General features: G+C 37.8%; 1 protein-coding gene across 4 annotated transcripts in view; it reads left to right on the top strand.

Annotated features, from left to right (window-relative positions):
* TMTC2 (transmembrane and tetratricopeptide repeat containing 2) overlaps positions 1-20,359 on the top strand; it is a 414,619-nt gene that overhangs the window by 219,385 nt on the left and 174,875 nt on the right. For all 4 annotated transcript variants that reach the window (XM_027543229.1, XM_027543232.1, XM_027543231.1 and 1 more), the window contains one exon: positions 19,685-19,799. In XM_027543229.1, coding sequence (XP_027399030.1) covers positions 19,685-19,799 — 115 coding nt within the window. The remainder of the gene's footprint in view (positions 1-19,684; positions 19,800-20,359) is intronic.

Below are 20,359 nucleotides of genomic sequence, written 5' to 3'. Positions count from 1 at the left end.
AGAGACTTGTGTATCCTTCCTGATGGGAGGGACTAGTGGTGGGATAAACTAGGTCTTGCTCTAGAGGGCAGGGTTGTGCTTCAGTTCAGTTCAGTTCAGTTCAGTCTCTCAGTCGTGTCCGACTCTTTGCGACCCCATGAATCGCAGTACACCAGGCCTCCCTGTCCATCACCAACTCCCAAAGTTCACTCAGACTCATGTCCATCGAGTCAGTGATGCCATCCAGCCATCTCATCCTCTGTCGTCCCCTTCTCCTCCTGCTCCCAATCCCTCCCAGCATCAGAGTCTTTTCCAGTGAGTCAACTCTTCGCATGAGGTGGCCAGAGTACTGGAGTTTCAGCTTTAGCATCATTCCTTCCAAAGAAATCCCAGGGCTGATCTCCTTCAGAATGGACTGGTTGGATCTCCTTGCAGTCCAAGGGACTCTCAAGAGTCTTCTCCAACACCACAATTCAAAAGCATCAATTCTTCGGCACTCAGCCTTCTTCACAGTCCAACTCTCACATTTAATCCAGTTATATCCTTGTGATTGGGGTTGTGCTCCCTCCCTGTTAGTTGTTTAGCCTGAAGTGACCCAGACCTGGGGTCTATGGGGTCCATGGTAGGGTTAGTGGCAACCTCCAAGAGGACTTATGCCATGGGGCCCCTTCCAGGACTGCTGCTGCCAGCTCTCCAATTGTGTGGCAAGCCTGCTGACCCATGCCTGCATGAGAGGTCCTCCAGTTCTAGCAGGTAGTATGGTTCAGTCTTCTGCGGGGTCACTGCTCCTTTCTCCTGGATATTAGTCCATGTGAGATTTTGTTTGTGCCCTCCAAGGATGGAGTGTATTTCTCCCAGTCCTGTGGAAGTCCTGTAATCAGATCCTGCTGGCCTTCAAAGTGAGAGTCCTTGGGAATTCCCAGTCCCTTTGTTGGATCCCCAGGCTGGGAAGCCTGATATGGGGCTCAGAACCTTCACAACAGTGGGAGAACTTCTTCTGTATTATTGTTCTCCAGTTTGTGGATCACCCAACTGGCAGGTATGGGATTTGATTTTATTGTGATTGTGCCCCTCCTACCATCTTGTTATAGCTTCTTCTTTGTCATTAGACATAGGGTTATCTTTTTTTGGTGGGTTCCAGTGTCCTCATGTCAATGATTGTTCAACAGATAGGAGCAACTCTGGTGCTCTTGCAAGAGGAGATGAGCACACATTCTTCTGCTCTGCCATCTTGAACTGGAAATCCTGTGTTGTTTCTTCTTAATTTGTCTCTTTAAGTAGAAGAAAGAAATATAAAATAAGGGGGTTGACAAGAATGAAATGAAAATCTCAACCAAAGGATTTTTAAGAAGTAAAATCTAAATTGTTAAGGCACCTTTTAAACATTTGATTCTTGAGTAAGTTAACTGTGGTTTCTCATTGACATGGACTAAGTCACAGTAGTTCAAAAGCATATGGTTTCCTCTAAGAACAGATTAGCACATAAATCTTTTCTTTGGTTCCAGTTCTAATGCCTGCAAGTATAATTTTTCAGGGAAGGAAAAAAGACAACGGACTCAGTAAAAAAGGTCTTATCGTGTATAACAGTCAAGTAGGTGACATATCACTGTGTCTTTGGGATTACCATAACAAAACTTACCGAATCTTTACGGGTGTTTGAAAGCCTTTAACCCTAAAATTAGTGTGGCCTTAGATTGAATATATTTACTAGTGGTTATATTTCAAAGAAACACACTCACATATAATTAAAAGAAGTATGAAGTTATATTATTCTGATTTCCATATTAGTTTTTGTATTTCATTCTTAAAATGTTCTAACTTTTCTTTGCTTCTCTTTTGTTAAACATATATGAGATATTTCATTCATTGAGAAATATATCCACATACCTTGTATTTGAACCACTTAAAGGAGACCACTAAAACAAATAACACATTTTGCATGTTGAAAATAAGCTATTACCAGAATCATTGATGACCCTCCCCCACCCCATACATCTTTTCATTTCAGTTTTGTTGCTTTCACTTGTGTTCTCTTATTTTATGCTAGAATCTCCATTACAATGTCAAACAGAAGTGATGACAGTGGATTTTTATTTCATTCTTTTTAAAGAAAGAATGTTTTAAATATTTCACCATTAATTATGTGCATTTTATGTCTTTCAGTAGACAGCTTTTATCAGTTTTCCTCTTGATTTCTAGTCTAAGTTTTCTTTCTGTGAATTAATTGATAATGATAGACATTTTCCCCACTTAATCTATTTATGTTAATGATTTATATTAATGTTGAACTTACTTTGCATTCCTGGAATATGTCCAAGAATTACTAATTATGTATTATCCAATTTATAGTCTTCTAAATTTTTCACCCATGTTCCTGAGTGAGACCAGTGCTTCTCTTCCCAAGGCTTGAGTTTGTGTGGCTTCTCTTATCCAACCTCTCTTTCGAAGCCAATTAAATCCCAAGCCCTGATTCCTCTTAGTTCCACAAATTTACACAGGGTAAATGCCATCTTCAGAACCTATTAACCTTCTGGACTCATGTTTTTGAGCAGTTTCTAGGTTTGAGGACTCCCCTTACTGTCCCATCAATTAATACCAAGTAGTGGTGGTAAAAGTTGCTTAGTCGTTCTGACTCTTTATGACTCCATGGACTATACAGTCCGTGGAATTCTCCAGGCCAGAATACCACAGTGGTAGCTGTTCCCTTCTCCAGGGGATCTTAGCAACCTAGGGATCGAACCCAGGTCTCCCACATTGCAGGTGGATTCTTTACCAGCAGAGCCACAAGAGAAGCACATCAATTAATATATTCATTGACAAATACTTATATTTTCTATCTAGCATTTTTCAGTTCAGTTCAGTCACTCAGTCATGTCTGACTCTTTGTGACCCCATGGACTACATCACGCCAGACTTCCCTATCTATCACCAGCTCCAGGAGATTGCTCAAACTTATATCCATCTAGTAGATGATGCCATCCAACATCTCATCCTCTGTCACCCCTTCTTCTCTTTTCCTGTCATCAGGGTCTCTTGCAGTGAGTCACCTCTTCACATCAGGTGGCCAAAATATTGGAGCTTCAGCTTCAGCATCAATCCTTTCAATGAATATTCAGGACTGATTTCCTTTAGGATTGACTGGTTTGATCTTGCTGTCCAAGGAACTCTCAAGAATCTTCTCCAACCCCACAGTTCAAAAGCGTCACTTCTTCGAGGCTCAGCTTTTTATTATGGTCCAACTCTCACATCCATACATGGGTCCTGGGAAAACCATTGCTTTGATGAGACAGACCTTTGTTGGCACAATAATGCCTCTGCTTTTTAATATGCTCTCTAGGTCTGTCATAGCTTTTCTTCCAGGGAATAAGTGTCTGATAGTTTCATGGCTGCAGTCACCATCTGCAGTGATTTTCTAGCCCAAGAAAATAAAGTCTTTCACTGTTTCCTCTGTTTCCCCATCGATTTGCTATGAAGTGATGGGAACAGATTCCATGACCTTAGTTTTTTGAATATTGAGTTTATTCCAACATTTTCACTCTCCTCTTTCATCAAGAGGCTCTTTAGTTCCTCTTTGCTTTCCTGCCATAAGGGTGGTGTCATCTGCATATCTGAGGTAATTGATATTTCTCTCAGCAATCTTGATTCCAGCTTGTGCTTCATCCAGTCCTGCATTTCGCATGATGTACTTTGCATAGACGTTGAATAAACAGGGTGGCAATGTACCATCTTGACATACTCCTTTCCCAATTTTGAACCAGTCTGTTGTTTCATGTCTGATTCTAACTGTTGCTTCTTGACTTGCATGCAGATTTCTCAAGAGGTAGGTCAGGTGGTCTGATATTCCCATCTCTTGAAGAATTTTCCACAGTTTGTTGTGATCCACACAATCAAAGGCTTTGGAGTAGTCAATGCAGCAGAAGTAGATGGTTTTTTAGAATTCTCTTTTTCTATGATCCAGTGGGTGTTGGCATTTTGATCTCTGGTTCCTCTGCCTTTTCTAAGTTCAGCTGAAACATTGGAAATTCTTGGTTCATGTATTCTTCAAGCCTACCTTGGAGAATTTTTAGCATTACTTTGCTAGCATGTGAGATGAGTGCAGTTGTGCACTACTTTGAATATTCTTTGGCGTTGTGTTTCTTTGGGATTGCATTTCTATATAAGGAGAGAATCTCTGAACAAAATTTTACCGCACTATCAGAAAGAGAAGTGCCTAAGAAATATCCATAAATCTGGCATCTGTTAAGGAATGGCTAGCCATGTTAGAAATTATATTTGAGAATAGAGTTTAAGACATAGCTAATATTTTCGAAATTTTAAGTTCTCCTTCAACAAAAGAGAACACTGCTAAAGTCAGTCAAAAAATGTATTAGAGCAATGTTTTAGGCAAAATCAAATTTCTAGTATTTGACTCTTATAAAACACAGAAGGCTAAAGAGCGAAAATATATTCATTTTCTGCTGTAATACAGTTACAGATAATGTCACAGCTATAGCAGATTTTCAGTAAGACACACTTTTCAGTTTTATCCTTATTAATCATGCACATCTATACTTGTGCCCATGGAAGTAAAGGAAAATTCCAGTTAAGTCTTGAGGGATTATGGAAAAATCTGAGATGTTCAAATCATATGATTATTGAAAAAAAAAAAGTTGGATTTAGGAGATTTTATATGTATAACTCAATGGGAAAACAAAGTGTGAGCCCTTTTTTATGCATCAGTTCAGTCGCTCAGTCATGTCCGACTCTTTGCGACCCCATGAATTGCAGCACACCAGGCCTCCCTGTCTATCACCAATTCCCAGAGTTCACCCAAACCCACGTCCATCGAGTCGGTGATGCCATCCAGCCATCTCATCCTCTGAGATGGTCCCCTTTTCCTCCTGCCCCCAATCCCTCCCAGCATCAGGGTCTTTTCCAATGAGTCAACTCTTCTCATGAGGTGGCCGAAGTATTGGAGCTTCAGCTTTATCATCAGTCTTTCCAATGAACACCCAGGACTGATCTCCTTTAGAATGGACTGGTTGGATCTCCTTGCAGTCCAAGGGACTCTCAGGAGTCTTCTCCAACATCACAGTTCAAAAGCATCAATTCTTTGGTGCTCAGCTTTCTTCACAGTCCAACCCTCACATCCATACATGACCACTGGAAAAACCATAGCCTTGACTAGACGGACCTTTGCTGGCAAAGTAATGTCTCTGCTTTTGAATATGCTATCTAGGTTGGTCATAACTTTCCTTCCAAGGAGTAAGTGTCTTTTAATTTCATGGCTGCAGTCACCATCTGCAGTGATTTTGGAGCCCCCCAAAATAAAGTCTGACACTGTTTCCCCATCTATTTTCCATGAAGCAATGAGACCAGATGCCATTATCTGCGTTTCTCATGATGTACTCTGCATATAAGTTAAATAAGTATGGTGACAATATACAGCCTTGATGTACTCCTTTTCCTATTTGGAACCAGTCTGTTGTTCCATGTCCAGTTTTAACTGTTGCTTCCTGACCTGCATATAGGTTTCTCAAGAGAGTGTTAAATTAGAACTCTCCTCTTTTTAATCTTGCATATTAGTATTAATTAAAAAATCTGAATATTACTATCTAGGGGATCTAGTAGAAAACACACATAGGTGCTTACTAAAAAAAATAAATAAGAACCAAACACTAAAAATTTTTATTTAAAAATGATGATATTGTTTCCAAGTAAGATGCTAAAATATAATTTGATTAAATAGTAGAAACAAACACAAACAAAACCCTTCTGGAGGGCAGAACTATATTAGGTCCTTTGTTGAGTCTTGTATTTAGGTGTCTAAATCTCAATAATACTGGCTGCCACTCTGATCAATTCCTTCATGTAAAACATCATGGGATATTCTTTTAAAATATCAGTGTTAATATTTTTCCGAGAGTAATGTAGGCATACATTTTAATTAGGAGAACTTTCTAGGAAAGTTTAGGAAGAAGGAACTGGATTACATATTTAATATAACAGATGAGTGTCAGATTTTGACTAGAACAGAGAACTGAGGTGTCAAGAAACTTTTCTTGGTAAGTGCAGTTCTTTCCCTGGATGGTGGAAGAAACTTAGTCTTACAGTGTGTGGGGCTCTGTGTTTTACAGCTGGGAGTTTGTTTAATAAAGAAACGTAATAAACATTTCTTCTTCTCTTTCTGTCTTCTTTTTCCTTGTGAAAAAAATAAATTTCTCAAAATATATATCGCATGGCTACCAAGAGGGACAAGGAGGTCAGAGATATTTTGATAATATCTGGTCTTACTTTATTACTTGGCTTATTCTCTTTGAGTTTTTACAAATAAGCTTTGGAGATTTGCAATACTGGTATAGAATACCTCATTTCTCTACTTAGTCTGTTTTCATATAATCTGAATATTTTCCAAGGATGGCTTCAAGTTGTTTTCACTCTAGTGGTTAAAACTGAATGCTGTTGTCTGTATTCATGTGAGTGTTGAAAACAGTTTTCAAGTAGAGATAAGTTTCTGGGTTTACATAAAGAAAACATGAGCATATTAATTAGTGATGCCATGCAAATCTGCATTGTGCCTTTTTCTTATCTCCGATCACAATATATTTAAAATTATTTCTGGAATTCTATTATTGGGAAACAATGGCACAAGGTTTTAAAAAATCTCTTTTGCTCTTACAGTTTAGGACAATGATTTTAAGAAAGGTGTTTCTTTCTTTTGTTTGGCGGGGGGCAGATAATACTCAGTAAGGTTCTTTTTGTGCCATATCTTTGGGTTTTATGGTGCAATTCTAGAAACAGGAGGCTTAAGTGACACTTTGGTCAGAGATCTGCCATGTTCTGATTGTGGCTTTTCCAAATGGAGCCTAGAGTAGATATTTACTTTCGAGGCTTTTAAGTAGGACTTTAGAATTAAAGAACTATACCCTAACCCCAATCCTGATGACTGCCTAGGAAAATACTGCTTCTTTATGGATTTTAATCAACTTAACATGTAAATCCTCTGAATGTCAACACCATTCAGAATGCATTATATGTGTTTATGCCTCTAAAACCACATATCTAGTCATAATTTCTAGTTGGTAATATTTATTAAAACTAATATGCACCCAGTAGGTGTGTTTTGTGTAAAAGAGACTTTAATGGACACTGAAAATGTCCTGTTAGAGCTTCGGGAAAATGGCCCAGCCCTTCTCTTTCTCATGGTGCTCAGCTGATGTGAGGATGTCACTTTAGTGCATTCACTCTTTGGGTTCCTCCTATTGAATTTTCCCCTCTGTGTACTAGCTTCCTTTCGCTGTTTGGAAGTGGAACTTTCTGAGTTTGTATGTTAAAGGCTGTAAAATGAATAGCATCATCCTTTATATCAGTATCATGTTTTTCAAGTAACACAAATACCTCATACAAGTACCGGCTGCACAGCCTTTGAAGAGCCCTATCTGTTTGCCCCATAGCAGCAAAAAAGGCAAAGAAAATCAACCTCCCTCTTTTTTTCTGTTGTTTGTAGTAGCTGAAAATATACATTAAAATGATAGTTGCCCAAGATTTGAGCATATAGTAAAGGTAATTGGCATTTTTAGAAATTTATTTTATTTAATAGCTAATTTTATTTTATTAGCATTCAAGAATATTTTTCTACCCACATAAATATTTTATTCTTTATATTTATGCTTTTACTGAACATTTCTTACTTTTAAAATGCCCTTTTCTCTATTACTAACTCTACTTTTTCCATGTTCAGCACTACCTGCTGAGTTAAAAGCTACTGTCACAAATTAATATGTTGAACTTAACGTAGGTTATAACATGGTGTCATGATGTACTGTATTTGATATATACTGCATTTTATCTTAGGAACAGCTGTTTTAAAATAAAGTGGAATCTTTATTTTATTTATTTATTTATTTTAATTTTTCTTATCTTCAAACTGGCTTTGTGACTTCCTTGGCGGTCCAATGGTTAGGCCATCGCACTTGCACTACAGGGGGTGTGGGCTGGATCCCTGATTAGGGAACATGCCAAAAAAAATTTTTTTAATGATATTCTCAAAAGAAAATCACAAAAAACTGGCCTCAGGAGTATTTAATGTTGCTTTGAGTTTTCTTTTCTTGGCCTTGATTTGTTTGGCAGTGGAATTCTCAGTAGCATGACCATAGATACTGAATATAGGAGATACACTATTAAAGGGTGTTCCTACTTGGTTATGTTTTTTATGGATGATGATCTATTAATGATATATCATTCCTGTTCCATAGAAATGTACTTTGTAGAGTTACACATCTATTATCTTATTTAATGACTTCAGTGATGCTGGAGTTGAACTTGGGCAAGGATTGTTACACCTGTCTTACTGTTGAGCAACTGAGAGGCAGAATGCTTAGGGAGAAAAGGCATGATAAGTTGGTCAGATTTACAGTAAGGTAGATAGGGTGGTCTTGGTGGTTTAGTCTCTAAGCCAGTCTCCTCTGGTCCTTGGAATCTCCTAGGCAACAGTACTGGAGTGGGTTGCCATTTCCTCTTCCAGGTGATCTTCCCAACCCAGACAGGGATCGAACTTGGGTCTCCTGCTTGCAGGCGATCTCCTGTGTTGGAGGAGGACTCTTTACCAGCTGAGCCACCGGAAGGCAGGACACAAGGAGCTCTTACGCTCATCTTTAGTGTTGTTACAACCTCTCTGAGCTTCTAGGCTGATCTGTATGGCAGGTACAGCAATAGCACTGTGTGGGACCAAGCGTGAACAGCACCCCTAGCCCAGAGTTTGGCCCGTATTACGCGTTTACTTACTACTGCTAATAAGAAATGGGAGAGTCCAGTAATTTACTTCAGTAGACCCAGATCTAATTGGTAACAGAAATAAAACTAAAAACTTAGGTTTGGGATCTTTTTGGTTTAGGTTTCTGCATCAAATTTCCTTTTAGTGACACATATTTGGAAACTAACCTGGGGCTATTAGATGGCAGGAACCCATTTAATGATGACAGGATTCACTGTGAGATAAAGTAGCTTATGAGATTGGGTTGTAAAAGAACAAAAGGGAGAATTTTTTTGTAATCACTTCTCTTCCTCCCCACCCCCACTGGAGTTGTTTAGAATTCTCGCCTTTTCTAAAGGTTCTTCATCTTTTAGAGCTTAACCAGACTCAAATGATATTAATTATGACGGAGGCAAGCTGTAAGAGATCCTTTGGGTCAATTATATTCTGACTGTGAAATCAGAAACAACTCTGTATATTTTGCTATCAATCTATGTGTAACGGTTGAACGGCTACATGGGCTAAGAGATCAGCCAAATGTGAGGAATTTCTTATGAGCCTTTACTGAATTGGTGTGTCTTTTATGTAAATGGGCTTCCCTGGTTGCTCAGATGGTAAAGAATCTGCCTACAATGCTGGAGACCCGGAATCGGTCCCTGGATCAGGAAGACCTGGAGGAAGGAATGGCTACCCACTCTAGTGTTCTTGCCTGGACAAAGGAGCCTGACAGACTACAGTCCATGGGGTCACAAAGAGTCAGACACAGCTGAGCGGCTAACACTTCATATAATTAGGGCCACCATTTGTGGCCTGCCAGTTATTGTTCACTAAGTCTTTTAGATTGACTACTTTCAACAGTGTAATAGGCATATTAGAAAAAGGATCTGTTAGGATTTGAAGAAAGTCTCAAAGTTAGGTGTTTCCAAATTCTCCCTCCTTGTCCAGTCATTATATTTGCAAATGCCTTACTATCTTCATTTATTATATAATCCTGTGGGTTAGTTAACCAGAAACTTCACAGAGAATACCTTGCTATCAGAGAGGAACATGAAGTAGATTTTTTGTTTTGTTTTGTTTGGATTAAGATGCAGTGAGAAACATTCTGAGCCTAGATGGGAAATTGGAGTGAAGGCCTTTACAGAGAAGACTCAGCTTCATAGACCATGCATGGTTCTGATTGTTCTTGTTCTTCAGTCGCTAAGTCCTGTCTAACTCTTTGTGAGTTAGATAGGACACAGGATGCCAGGCTCCTTTCTCCTCCACTATCCCAGAGTTTGCTCAAATTCATGTCCATTGAGTTGGTGATACTATCTAGCCATCTCATCCTCTGCTGCCCACTTCTGCTTTTGCTGTCAATCTTTTCCAGCATCAAGATCTTTTCCAGTGTATTGGCCCGTCACATCAGGTGGCCAGAGTATTGGAGCTTCAGCATCAATCCTTCCAATGAATATTCCGGATTGATTTCCTTTAGGATTGACTGGTTTAATTTTCTTGCAGTCCAAGGGACTCTCAAGGGTCTTCTCCAGCACCACAGTTCAAAAGCATCAATTCTTTAGTGCTCAGCATTCTTTATGGTCCAACTCTTATATCCCTACCTGACTACTGGAAAAACTGTAGTTTTGACTATATGGACCTTTGCTAGCAAAGTGATGTCTCTGCTTTTTAGTACACTGTCTAGGTTTGTCAATAGCTTTCATTCCAAGGAGCAAGCATCTTTTAATTTCATGGCTGCAGTCACCATTCACAGTAATTTTGGAGCCAAAGAAAATAAAATCTGTCAATGCTTCCACTTTTTTCCCTTCTATTTGCCATGAAGTCTTGGGACCGGATGCCATTATCTTAGTTTTTTGAATGTTGAGTTTTAAGCCAGCTTTTCACTCTCCTCTTTCACTCTCATCAAGAGGCTCTTTAGTTCCTCTTCTCTTTCTGCCATTAGAGTGGAGTCATCTGTGTATCTGATGTTGTTGATCTTTCTCCTGGCAGTCTTGATCCTAGCTTGTGATTCATCCAACCTGGCATTTGGCATGATGTACTCTGCATGTAAGTAAAGTAAGTAGGATGACAACATATGTCCTTGTACTCCTTTTCCAACTTGGAACCAGTCAGTTATTCCATGTCTGGTTCTAACTATTGCTTCTTGAACCACATAGAGGTATCTCAGGAGACAGGTAAGGTGGTCTGGTATTCCCATCTCTTTAAAAATTTTCCACAATTTGTTGTGATCCAAACAGTCAAAGGCTTTAGCATAGTCAATAAAGCAGAGGTAGCTGTTTTTCTGGAATTCCCTTGCTTTATCCATGATCCAGTGAATCTGATCTCTGGTTCCTCTGCTTCTTCAAAACCCAGCTTGTACATCTAGAAGTTCTTGGTTCATGTACAGCTAAACCAGTTTGAAGAATTTTGAGCATAACCTTGCTAGCACATGAAATGAGCACAGTTGTATGGATGGTAGTTTGAATATTCTTTGGTATTGTCCTTTGGTATTGGAGTGAAAGTGGACCTTTTCCAGTCCTGTGGCCACTACTGAGTTTTCCAAATTTCTAGACAGTGAGTGCAGCACTTTAACAGCATCATCTGTTAGGATTTCAAATAGCTCAGCTGGAATTCCATCTTCTCCACTAGCTTTGTTCATAATAATGCTTCCTAAGGCCCACTTGACTTCACACTCCGGGATGTCTGACTCGAGGTGAGTGATCACACCATCATTATTATCTGGGTCTTTAGGACCTTTTTTATATAGTTCTTCTGTTTTTCCTTGCCGCTTCTTCTTAATCTCTTCTGCTTCTCTTTGTTTCTTATTGTTTCTTTTATCATGCCCATCCTTGTATAAAATGTTCTCTTGATCACTCCAGTTTTATTTGAGAGATCGCTAGTCTTTCATATTCTATTGTTTTCCTCTATTTCTTTGCATTGTTCATTTAAGAAGGCCTTCTTATCTTTTCTTGCTATTCTTGGAACTCTGCATTCAGTTGGGTATGTCTTTCCCTTTGTTCCTTCTCTTCCTTCCTCAGCTATTCATAAAGCCTCCTCAAACAACCACTTTGTCTTCTTGCATTTATTTTCTTGGGGATGGTTTTGATCACTGCCTCCTGTAGTTACAAACCTCTGTCCATAGTTCTTCAGTCACTCGATCTACCAGATCTAATCCCTTGAATCTATTTGTCATCTCTACTGTATGATCACAAGGGATTTGATTTAGATCATACTTCAGTGGCCTCGTGGTTTTTCCTGAAGGAAGTGAAAGTCACTCAGTTGTGTCCAACTCTTTGTGATCTCCTGGACTATATAGTTCATGGAATTCTCCAGGCCAGAATACTGGTGTGGGTAGCCATTCCTTTCTCCAGGGGATCGTCCCAAGCCAGGGATCAAACCCAGGTCTCCCACATTGAAGGTGGATTCTTTACCAGCTGATCCACGAGGGTAGTGGTTTTTCCTACTTTCTTCAATTTTAGCCTGAATTTTGCAGTAAGGAACTCATGATCTGAGCCACAGTCACCTCCAGGATTTGTTTTTGCTGACTGTATAGAGCTTCTCTATCTTCGGCTGCAAAAAATAATCTGATTTCTGTATTGACAATCTGGTGATGTCCTTTTGTATAGTTGTCTCTTGGGTTCTTGGAAAAGGTTGTTTGCTTTGACCAACACATTCTCTTGATAAAACTCTATTAGCCTTTGCTCTGCTTCATTTTGTGCTCCAGGGTCAAACTTGCCTGCCATTCTGGGTATCTCTAGACTTCCTACTTTTGCATCCCAAGCCCCTATGATGAAAAGGACATCTCTATTTGGTGTTAATTCTAAAAAGATGTTATGTGTCTTCGTAGAACTGGTCAATTTCACCTTCCTCAGCATCAGTGGCTGGGGCATAGACTCAGATTACTGAGGTTGAATGGTTTGCCTTGGAAACGAATCAGGATCATTCTGTTGTTTTTGAGGCTGCACCCCAGTACTGCATTCTGGACCCTTTTGTAGAGTGTAAGAGCTACTCCATTTATTCTGAGGGAGTCTTATCCACCGTAGTAAATATAATAGTCAGCTAAATTAAATTCACCCATTCCTGTCCATTTAATTCACCCATTCCTGTCCATTGTAGTTCACTGATTCCTAACATGTTGATATTCACTCTTGCCATCTCCTGCTTGACCATATCCAATTTACCTTGATTCATGGACCTAACATTCCAGGTTTCTATGCAATATTATTCTTTACAGCACTGGACTTTACTTTCACCACCAGACACACCCACAACTGAGCATTATTTCTGCTTTGACTCCACTGCTTTGTTCTTCCTGGAGCTATTTGTCATTGTTCCAGCTCTTCCCCAGTAGCATATAGAACACCTTCTGACCTGTTGTTCAATAGCTCAGTCCTGTCCAACTTTTTGGAACCCCACAGACTGTAGCATGCCAGGCTTCTCTGTCCTTCACTGTCTCCTGGAGTTTGCTCAAATTCTGATCTGGGAAGGGGCTTATCTTCCAGTGTTGTATCTTTTTGCCTTTCCTCACTGTTTACGGGGTCCCAAGGCAAGAATACTAGAGGGGTTCCCATTTCCTCCCTCAGTGGACCATGTTTTTTCAGAACTTTTCACTGCGACCCATCAGTTTTGGGGGGCTCTGCACAGCATGGCTCTTAGCTTCATTGAGTTATGCAAGCCCTTTTGCCAGCACACAGCTGTGATCCTTGAGAGTTCTTATAGCAGACACTGAACTGTGGATGTGGGGGTGGCTTGTAGTCAAAGTCAGAATAGAGACTGCACATGGTAAAATGCGAAGGAATAATCCTAGATTTGTTAAAACCAAAAAACCTGCCCTGAACTGTATATATGGATATTACAATATGCACATATATGTTATACTAATTAACAGTGCTATGAAGACAATGTAAACAAATCATTGGAGTACTAAATTTTATTTTTTCATTTTTAATACTTTTTCCCTTATTAGAAATATACTGATTTTCAGGTGTATCTGAAGTAACCAAAGATAGAGGAATAAGAGAGATAATTGCATATTATAAAGTTGCTATAATTAGAATTACATAAAAGTATGTAGTATATGTATTCTGGTATCATATGAATCATAATCTTTAAATTATTTCTATTTTTTCCACTTAACATTTTAACCAGACCTTTTTTACCCACTCAACATTATGTTTCTTTCTGTAATAATCCAAGGTATAATTACCTTAGGAAATATAAATCCTTGTAGGCTTATAAGTGCTGTGATTTCCCTGGATCATGTGAAGTGACATGAAATCAGTATAAACCCAGGCTACAAGAGTTGAACCCCTTACAATGTTTGTTAATGGATAGAGCGAGAAAGCATTAACAAAACAAAACACATTCACATTTATCTTAAGTTTCATGCACTTACATGGCCCTTTTTTCCTTCTCCTTCTGCTTGCTTGCTTCTTTTTTACGGTCTTCATTGAGATTAGAAATTTTAACATAACAGTTCCTCATATTTTAAAATGACACTTATTTAACTTACATCTATGTGAACACTGTTTTTGGAACATATCTGAAGTCCAGGTGTTTCATAGTGGTTAAAACAAGGACTTCAGAACCAACAGACACAATTTTTATCTCTGTTAGCTTTTAAGTATCCCTTTCTCTAAGGCACAGTTTCCTTGTCAAGTACTAACGGGATGATAATCTTTGTTAGGAGGACTGAAAGAGTTCATATATATAGAAGCCTAAAAATAGGGCTGTAATCTGAAGGAAAACAATTATCAGCTACACTAGGGACTCCTGTATTTATTTTCTTTTGCAGCCGATCTGGCTTATATAACTGGCAAGATTTCAACATGTAACCCCTTTTTGTGATAGCATTCTGATTTCAAACAAGTTACTGAGAATTGGAGGAAGCAAAATTTAGAATTTATCATGATAGTTAAAGCATTTTTCAATGTTTTGGTTTTGCAAGATCTTTACATAGAACTTGGTGTTGATAAGACTAAAGACATGTATTAAAGTTCTAAGGTAAATTACAACTAAAGGTAGAAGTAAAAAGTGAGAGCCCTTGTTGATTTTGGTGACTGTTCAGAGGATCAGTGTAACAGAAATAGTGGTATGCTAACCCTGAAGTATGATTGCTTGTGTGAATGTTAAGTAGTTAAAATTTGAATATTAAGAGATTATTTCATCTTATTAGCTAATTTTTCAAAGAGCAATGCATGCCACAATCATAATAAAAACAACTGTTTTTATAATCATTGAATATAAATATCTTCCAGTTTTTAATGTAAAGTAAAAATACCCTGGAAAAAATTGCTCAAATCTGCCTGCATTGATTTTTATAAAATATATCGAGCACTATGAAATTACAATAGTTGATATTTTAGAGTAAGTTTAAACTTACTCTGTGAACTTAGAACTACTATATTTGAATGAGGTCTTTGAAAAAGTTTTGGAGTGATTCATTGTAGATCACTTAACATTTCCAGAAAGAGCTAACATTTGATTTTCCTCTTTAGAAGAACCTTTGCAAGATGGAAATATTTAATTGTTATTCTGCCTTTCAAATAACATAAACTGTGGCAGTTTGTGACCTTTGAGTAGCTTTCCTTGTGAATTAAGGTCATTTCTTAGTAAGTGGATACCTTTTGGGTGTAGTTAAATGCCAGTATGAAGGGCCCTTGAGATATAATAAGAGTTGTTCTTGATTCTTTGCTTCCTGATTTCGTTCAAAAGAAAAATTTTGTTTTCCTTTTGAAAATAAAATAACTTCACAGATGAGATTCCCTGAAACTTACCGTGATACCTTGAAGCTTCAGTTCACCTTTCCTTAATATAATCATATATGCTTAGTCCTAATAAATAAAGGCTTCTCTGGTAGCTCAGCTGGTAAAGAATTTGCCTGTTATGCAGGAGAGCCTGGTTCAATTCCTGGGTCAGGAAGATACGCCTTTTCCAGCCTATCCCTGGAAAAGGGATAGGCTACCCACTCCAGTATTCTTGAATTTCCCTGGTGGCTTAAGAATCTGCCTGCAATGCAGGAGACCTGGATTTGATCCCTGTATTGGGAAGATCCCTTGGAGAAGGGAACGGCTACCCAGTCCAGTATTCTGGCCTGGAGAATGCCATGGACTGTAGAAGTCCATGGGGTCGCAAAGAGTCAGACATGACTGAGCGACTTTCACTTTTCACTTTCCTAAGAAATAAGTCATGTGCTTGTTAAACAATGCTTTTTAAATCTCCATCATATATAAGGCACCTTTAGGGTACTTAGGAGTCCTTGATAAATGTACTTAATCTCCAGTATCTTTGAGCAACGAACATTTATTTACATAGATATAACTATGTTCTCTTTCCATTGCATTTTCTAGAAAATGTAACATTTAAAATGTGACATTCTGTGGTGTGGAAAATACATTACGAAAGATGGGTACCATGTAGCTAAAGTTTGTTGGTACCATGGGTACTAAAGTTTGTTGTTTCTGGAGTATTTTATCCCAGTTCTGAGGGAATGACTCATTTGGATAATTAATCTTGGCTCCATTTTATACTTTAGTCCCTCAATTAAATATGTGTAAATATTGAGTACTATGATATGTGATTTGACTTTGTAGTTAGACTCAGTATTGAGATGGTGAGATTTTGACATCTGGAAACAGATCTGGTTTTCTCTTGTCATTAACTTTGCAATTTAAGGAGTTAACTTTAGTTTATACATCAATGAAATGGATATAGTGATGGACCTCAAAGTTTATTATTATATTATATAAATTCTGGACACTGTCAAGCATATAGTAAACTTTAAATAAATGAAAGCACTATTATTTTTATCCCAGCATACATATATTTTTATTTCTTTTCCACCTCTCCTTCTCCCTTTACATTTTCCTCCTCTTTTTCTCCACCTAGGTTTGCAGTTGTTCAAGCTAAGCCCATGAGATGAGCAGTAGTCCCTCAACAAGAACAGCTTCTTCCAATATTCATTTTGTCAAACAACAGGAATAAAATTAGTACTCTAAATATTTTGAAACGCTGTTGGGAAAAACTTTCAAAAATTACATGAAGTTTTTAGAATAAACTAAATACAGTTTTTTAAAATTTCAAATAAGTACTTTATCATCTCCAGTGTTTTAATGTGAGAATTGAATTCATCTGGACACTGTCTATTAAAATACAGACTTTAAAAAACTGGATACTTTTTTTTTTTAGACTTTAATCACAATTTCTTGTAAGAATTCCAGGGATTTTATTCCAATAAAACTGAATGGTTTTAAAGATTAGTGCATGAAATGAATGAATCAATAACATATATGAGCTTAAAAATGTAAAATGACATTAAATATTCATAAAAATGCAAGATCTTTAAGTTCTGTTGGTCCAAAGTAAACTTTACCATGTGCAAATTTGAAGGTAACCTCAAACATCCATTTTGAATTGTCTTAACATCAACACAAGAAAAGGTTTAGTGAATGTTAAAACCCTTTATTCCTTAAGTAGGATATAGGATAATTCCATCTCTATTTTAAAAGAATGTGTGGCATGACCTTAATTTTCCATTTCCCCTTTCCTTTTATCCTCACCTCCCTTCTGTCCCCCTTTTCTTCTCCCAGCTGCAGAAGTTAGATCAATTATATTCCTTAGTTCCTGGCCAGTTTTCAGGATGATCCCTACAAATGTCCTCTTTTATTCATATATTATTCCCTTTTACCTCTGTTCCTAGCTTAAATGTCCCTTTGCATCATAGGCAACTATCCTAATGTAATTGATTTCTGTCCTTAGATTTATAATGTATCCTTGTAAAGTATATAATGGTACTTCGGGTAGGAATGAGTTTTTAATATTTTTAAGTAATGTGACAGAATGCATTAGGTATTTTGAATATTTTTCGGCTTTTTCAAGGTCTATTCCTGTTAAAATATTTACACGGAACTTGTTGATTCTCACTGCTGTATAGTAATCCATAAAGTTTCTCATGATATTTCCATGATGGATAAGTTGATTATTTTCTACTATCAGCCAACACTAAGAGACTTGTATTAAACATCCTCTTAAATGTCTCCCCTGGTGGCTCAGACTGTAAAGAATCTGCCTGCAATGTAGGAAACCCTGGTTGGATCCCTGGATTGGGAAGATCCCCTGCAGAAGGGAATGGCCACCTACTCCGGTATTCTTGCCTGGAGAACCCCATGGACAGAGGAGCCTCATGGGCTACAGCCATGGGGTTGCAAAGGAGTCAGACACGACTTAGCAACTAAACACCAATAACAAGCCTTGGATTGAAATCTCTGCTTTCATACTTCTGTATTAACTTGGCAAGTTGTTTAGTGTCTCTGAGTCTGTTTCCTTATTCATGCAGTGGACAGGGTTTTCATATACAGTACTATGTTGAGAGCTCAGTGAGACAATAGTTTTCAAGTATATGGTGTGACATGTGGCATGATTAGGTACTGCATAATGTTAAGTATGTGCTTCTCTTCTGTTCTCCATCAGAAGCCAAAGAAGGTATATGACTTTCCAAATATGAAAGATTATTATTCTCTGTAGATATTACTAAGTATGTAAAGTGCATTATATTTGATCCTGTTTTTGTAAGCAATGCTTGACACTGTAAATTGTGAAGAGCATCCATTACAATGATATTAATGATAATAGCAAACATTTATTGAGTGTTTGCCACATGGCTGGCACTATCTTAAACACATTCCATATACTAACTCATTTAGTCCTTGTCAAAAAACCCAGGAGATATTATTTTCTCCCATGTTGCAGATTAGTAAATGAAGGCACAGTGTGTTAAATTACAGGGCACACAAGCAAATTTGGGATCGAAAGATTCTATACGTTTTTATGCATTAAAAATTGGTATCTCAAACCCTTTCATTCTCCATATAGAACTAGTAATTCTCCAGATGAATAGATCTGGACACACATGAGCCTTCTCATCCTCATCTTCTAGTTGGGAGGGACTCTGGTTTAAGGGCCCAGCAACCCATCTCCTTGTGGGAAAGAAAAAGGACAAGAGAAGCATCCAAGTTTGAAGAATAGGTCTGCTTGAGCGCCTTGCTTTGTGGGCAGCTGGTGATGGGGTATCTTATAATATTGAGAAATCATGATTGTTTAGAGTGAAAAATAAAGGGGATAGTGAAAATGTACATTTTTAAGTGTGATTATGTGTGAAGACACAAACTTACTGATTTTCCTACTTGTGAATTTATTAGCAGGAAAGATATAAAAACATTATATCTGAGTAAACCATATATACTTAACTCTTTTAAGGAGCATAATGTTTTGCTGATATATTCTGATGACTATTGCTGCTGCATCACTTTAGTCCTGTCCGACTCTGTGCCACCCCATAGACAGCAGCCCACTAGGCTCATCTGTCCCTGGGATTCTCCAGGCAAGAACACTGGAGTGGGTTGCCATTTCCTTCTCCATTGCATGAAAGTGAAAAGTGAAAGTGAAGTCGCCCAGTCGTGTCCGACTCCTAGCGACCCCATGGACTGCAGCCTACCAGGCTCCTCCATCCCTGGGATTTTCTAGGCAAAAGTACTGGAGTGGGGTGCCATTAAGCCTCTTTATATCTTTGATCTTAGTTATCTTCTTTTTGATTCCCAATTCTTCTGTTATTTATCAGTGTTTTTGTTTTTGAATGAAACCTTTGTTTATTTTAAGATCATTTCTTACAGTTTCTGGTTTAGTAGGTATACAACAATTTCAGTTCGTGAAGAACTCTACTGAAATTTGAAAGAGCTTCACATCTTTGTAGGAGATCTTAAGGTAACATCGTTCTTGGCCTTATGATGAATTGTATGTGTATATATTTACTTTGAGACATAATCATCATCCTTTAGGCTTTCACATGTAATCCCTCAGTTTGAGTTTAAAGGAAATAAATTTTCTTTCTTAAAAATGTTTTATGAGGCTTTTTTTCTCTCCTTGTGGTACTTCCTGACGGCCTGATAGTATATCATATATAATCAGAATGACACTAGTCTGAATACTTCTTTCTTTTTTTGGCAGCGTGGGGTAACCTTGGAAATGTTCTCAAGAGTCAGAGCAAAATTTCTGAAGCTGAAAGCGCCTATAGAAATGCTTTGTATTACCGAAGCAACATGGCTGACATGCTTTATAATTTGTGAGTATGCATTGCTTTTCCTGGTTTGGTATCTTTGAAACATGATGAGCAAGGCTATTGTTTTCACTGCTGGAAATGGATATGATGATAGCTAATATTCTGAAAGTCTTTTCATGAATCATGCTTCTGACGCTAGCAAATGGATGGTATTTGTATTACAACTCTTTGTTTTGGGTCACATCATTGATATTCATGTGTATTCACATAATATGGCTGAAATTTTTGAAGTAGTATGCCATATAACATACAAAAATTGGTTTAACAGCTTTTAGTTTTTTTTTTTTTTTTTTAAGTTTGTACCTTAGTACTTGGGTTCATAAAATAAGACTGCTATGCATGCTGCTCTATATAATTGATATCTTGATTTTTTAATGGTATATTTTATTCTCTGTTAAAGAATCACTGGTGTCAAAGTATGTATGGAAAGTATGTACTGAAATTGGGAAGTTAATAAGATAATATTTTTCTTTTTCCACCCTGTCCTTCAAAGGTAGAGATGATTAGGTTGGAATAATGGGATAATTTGGAATGCCTGTGTATGTTAGGTTAGAAAAATCACT

This window comes from Bos indicus x Bos taurus, chromosome 5 (assembly GCF_003369695.1).
Source record: "Bos indicus x Bos taurus breed Angus x Brahman F1 hybrid chromosome 5, Bos_hybrid_MaternalHap_v2.0, whole genome shotgun sequence".
Lineage (NCBI taxonomy): Eukaryota > Metazoa > Chordata > Mammalia > Artiodactyla > Bovidae > Bos > Bos indicus x Bos taurus.
This window is presented reverse-complemented; position numbering and strand designations above follow the sequence as displayed.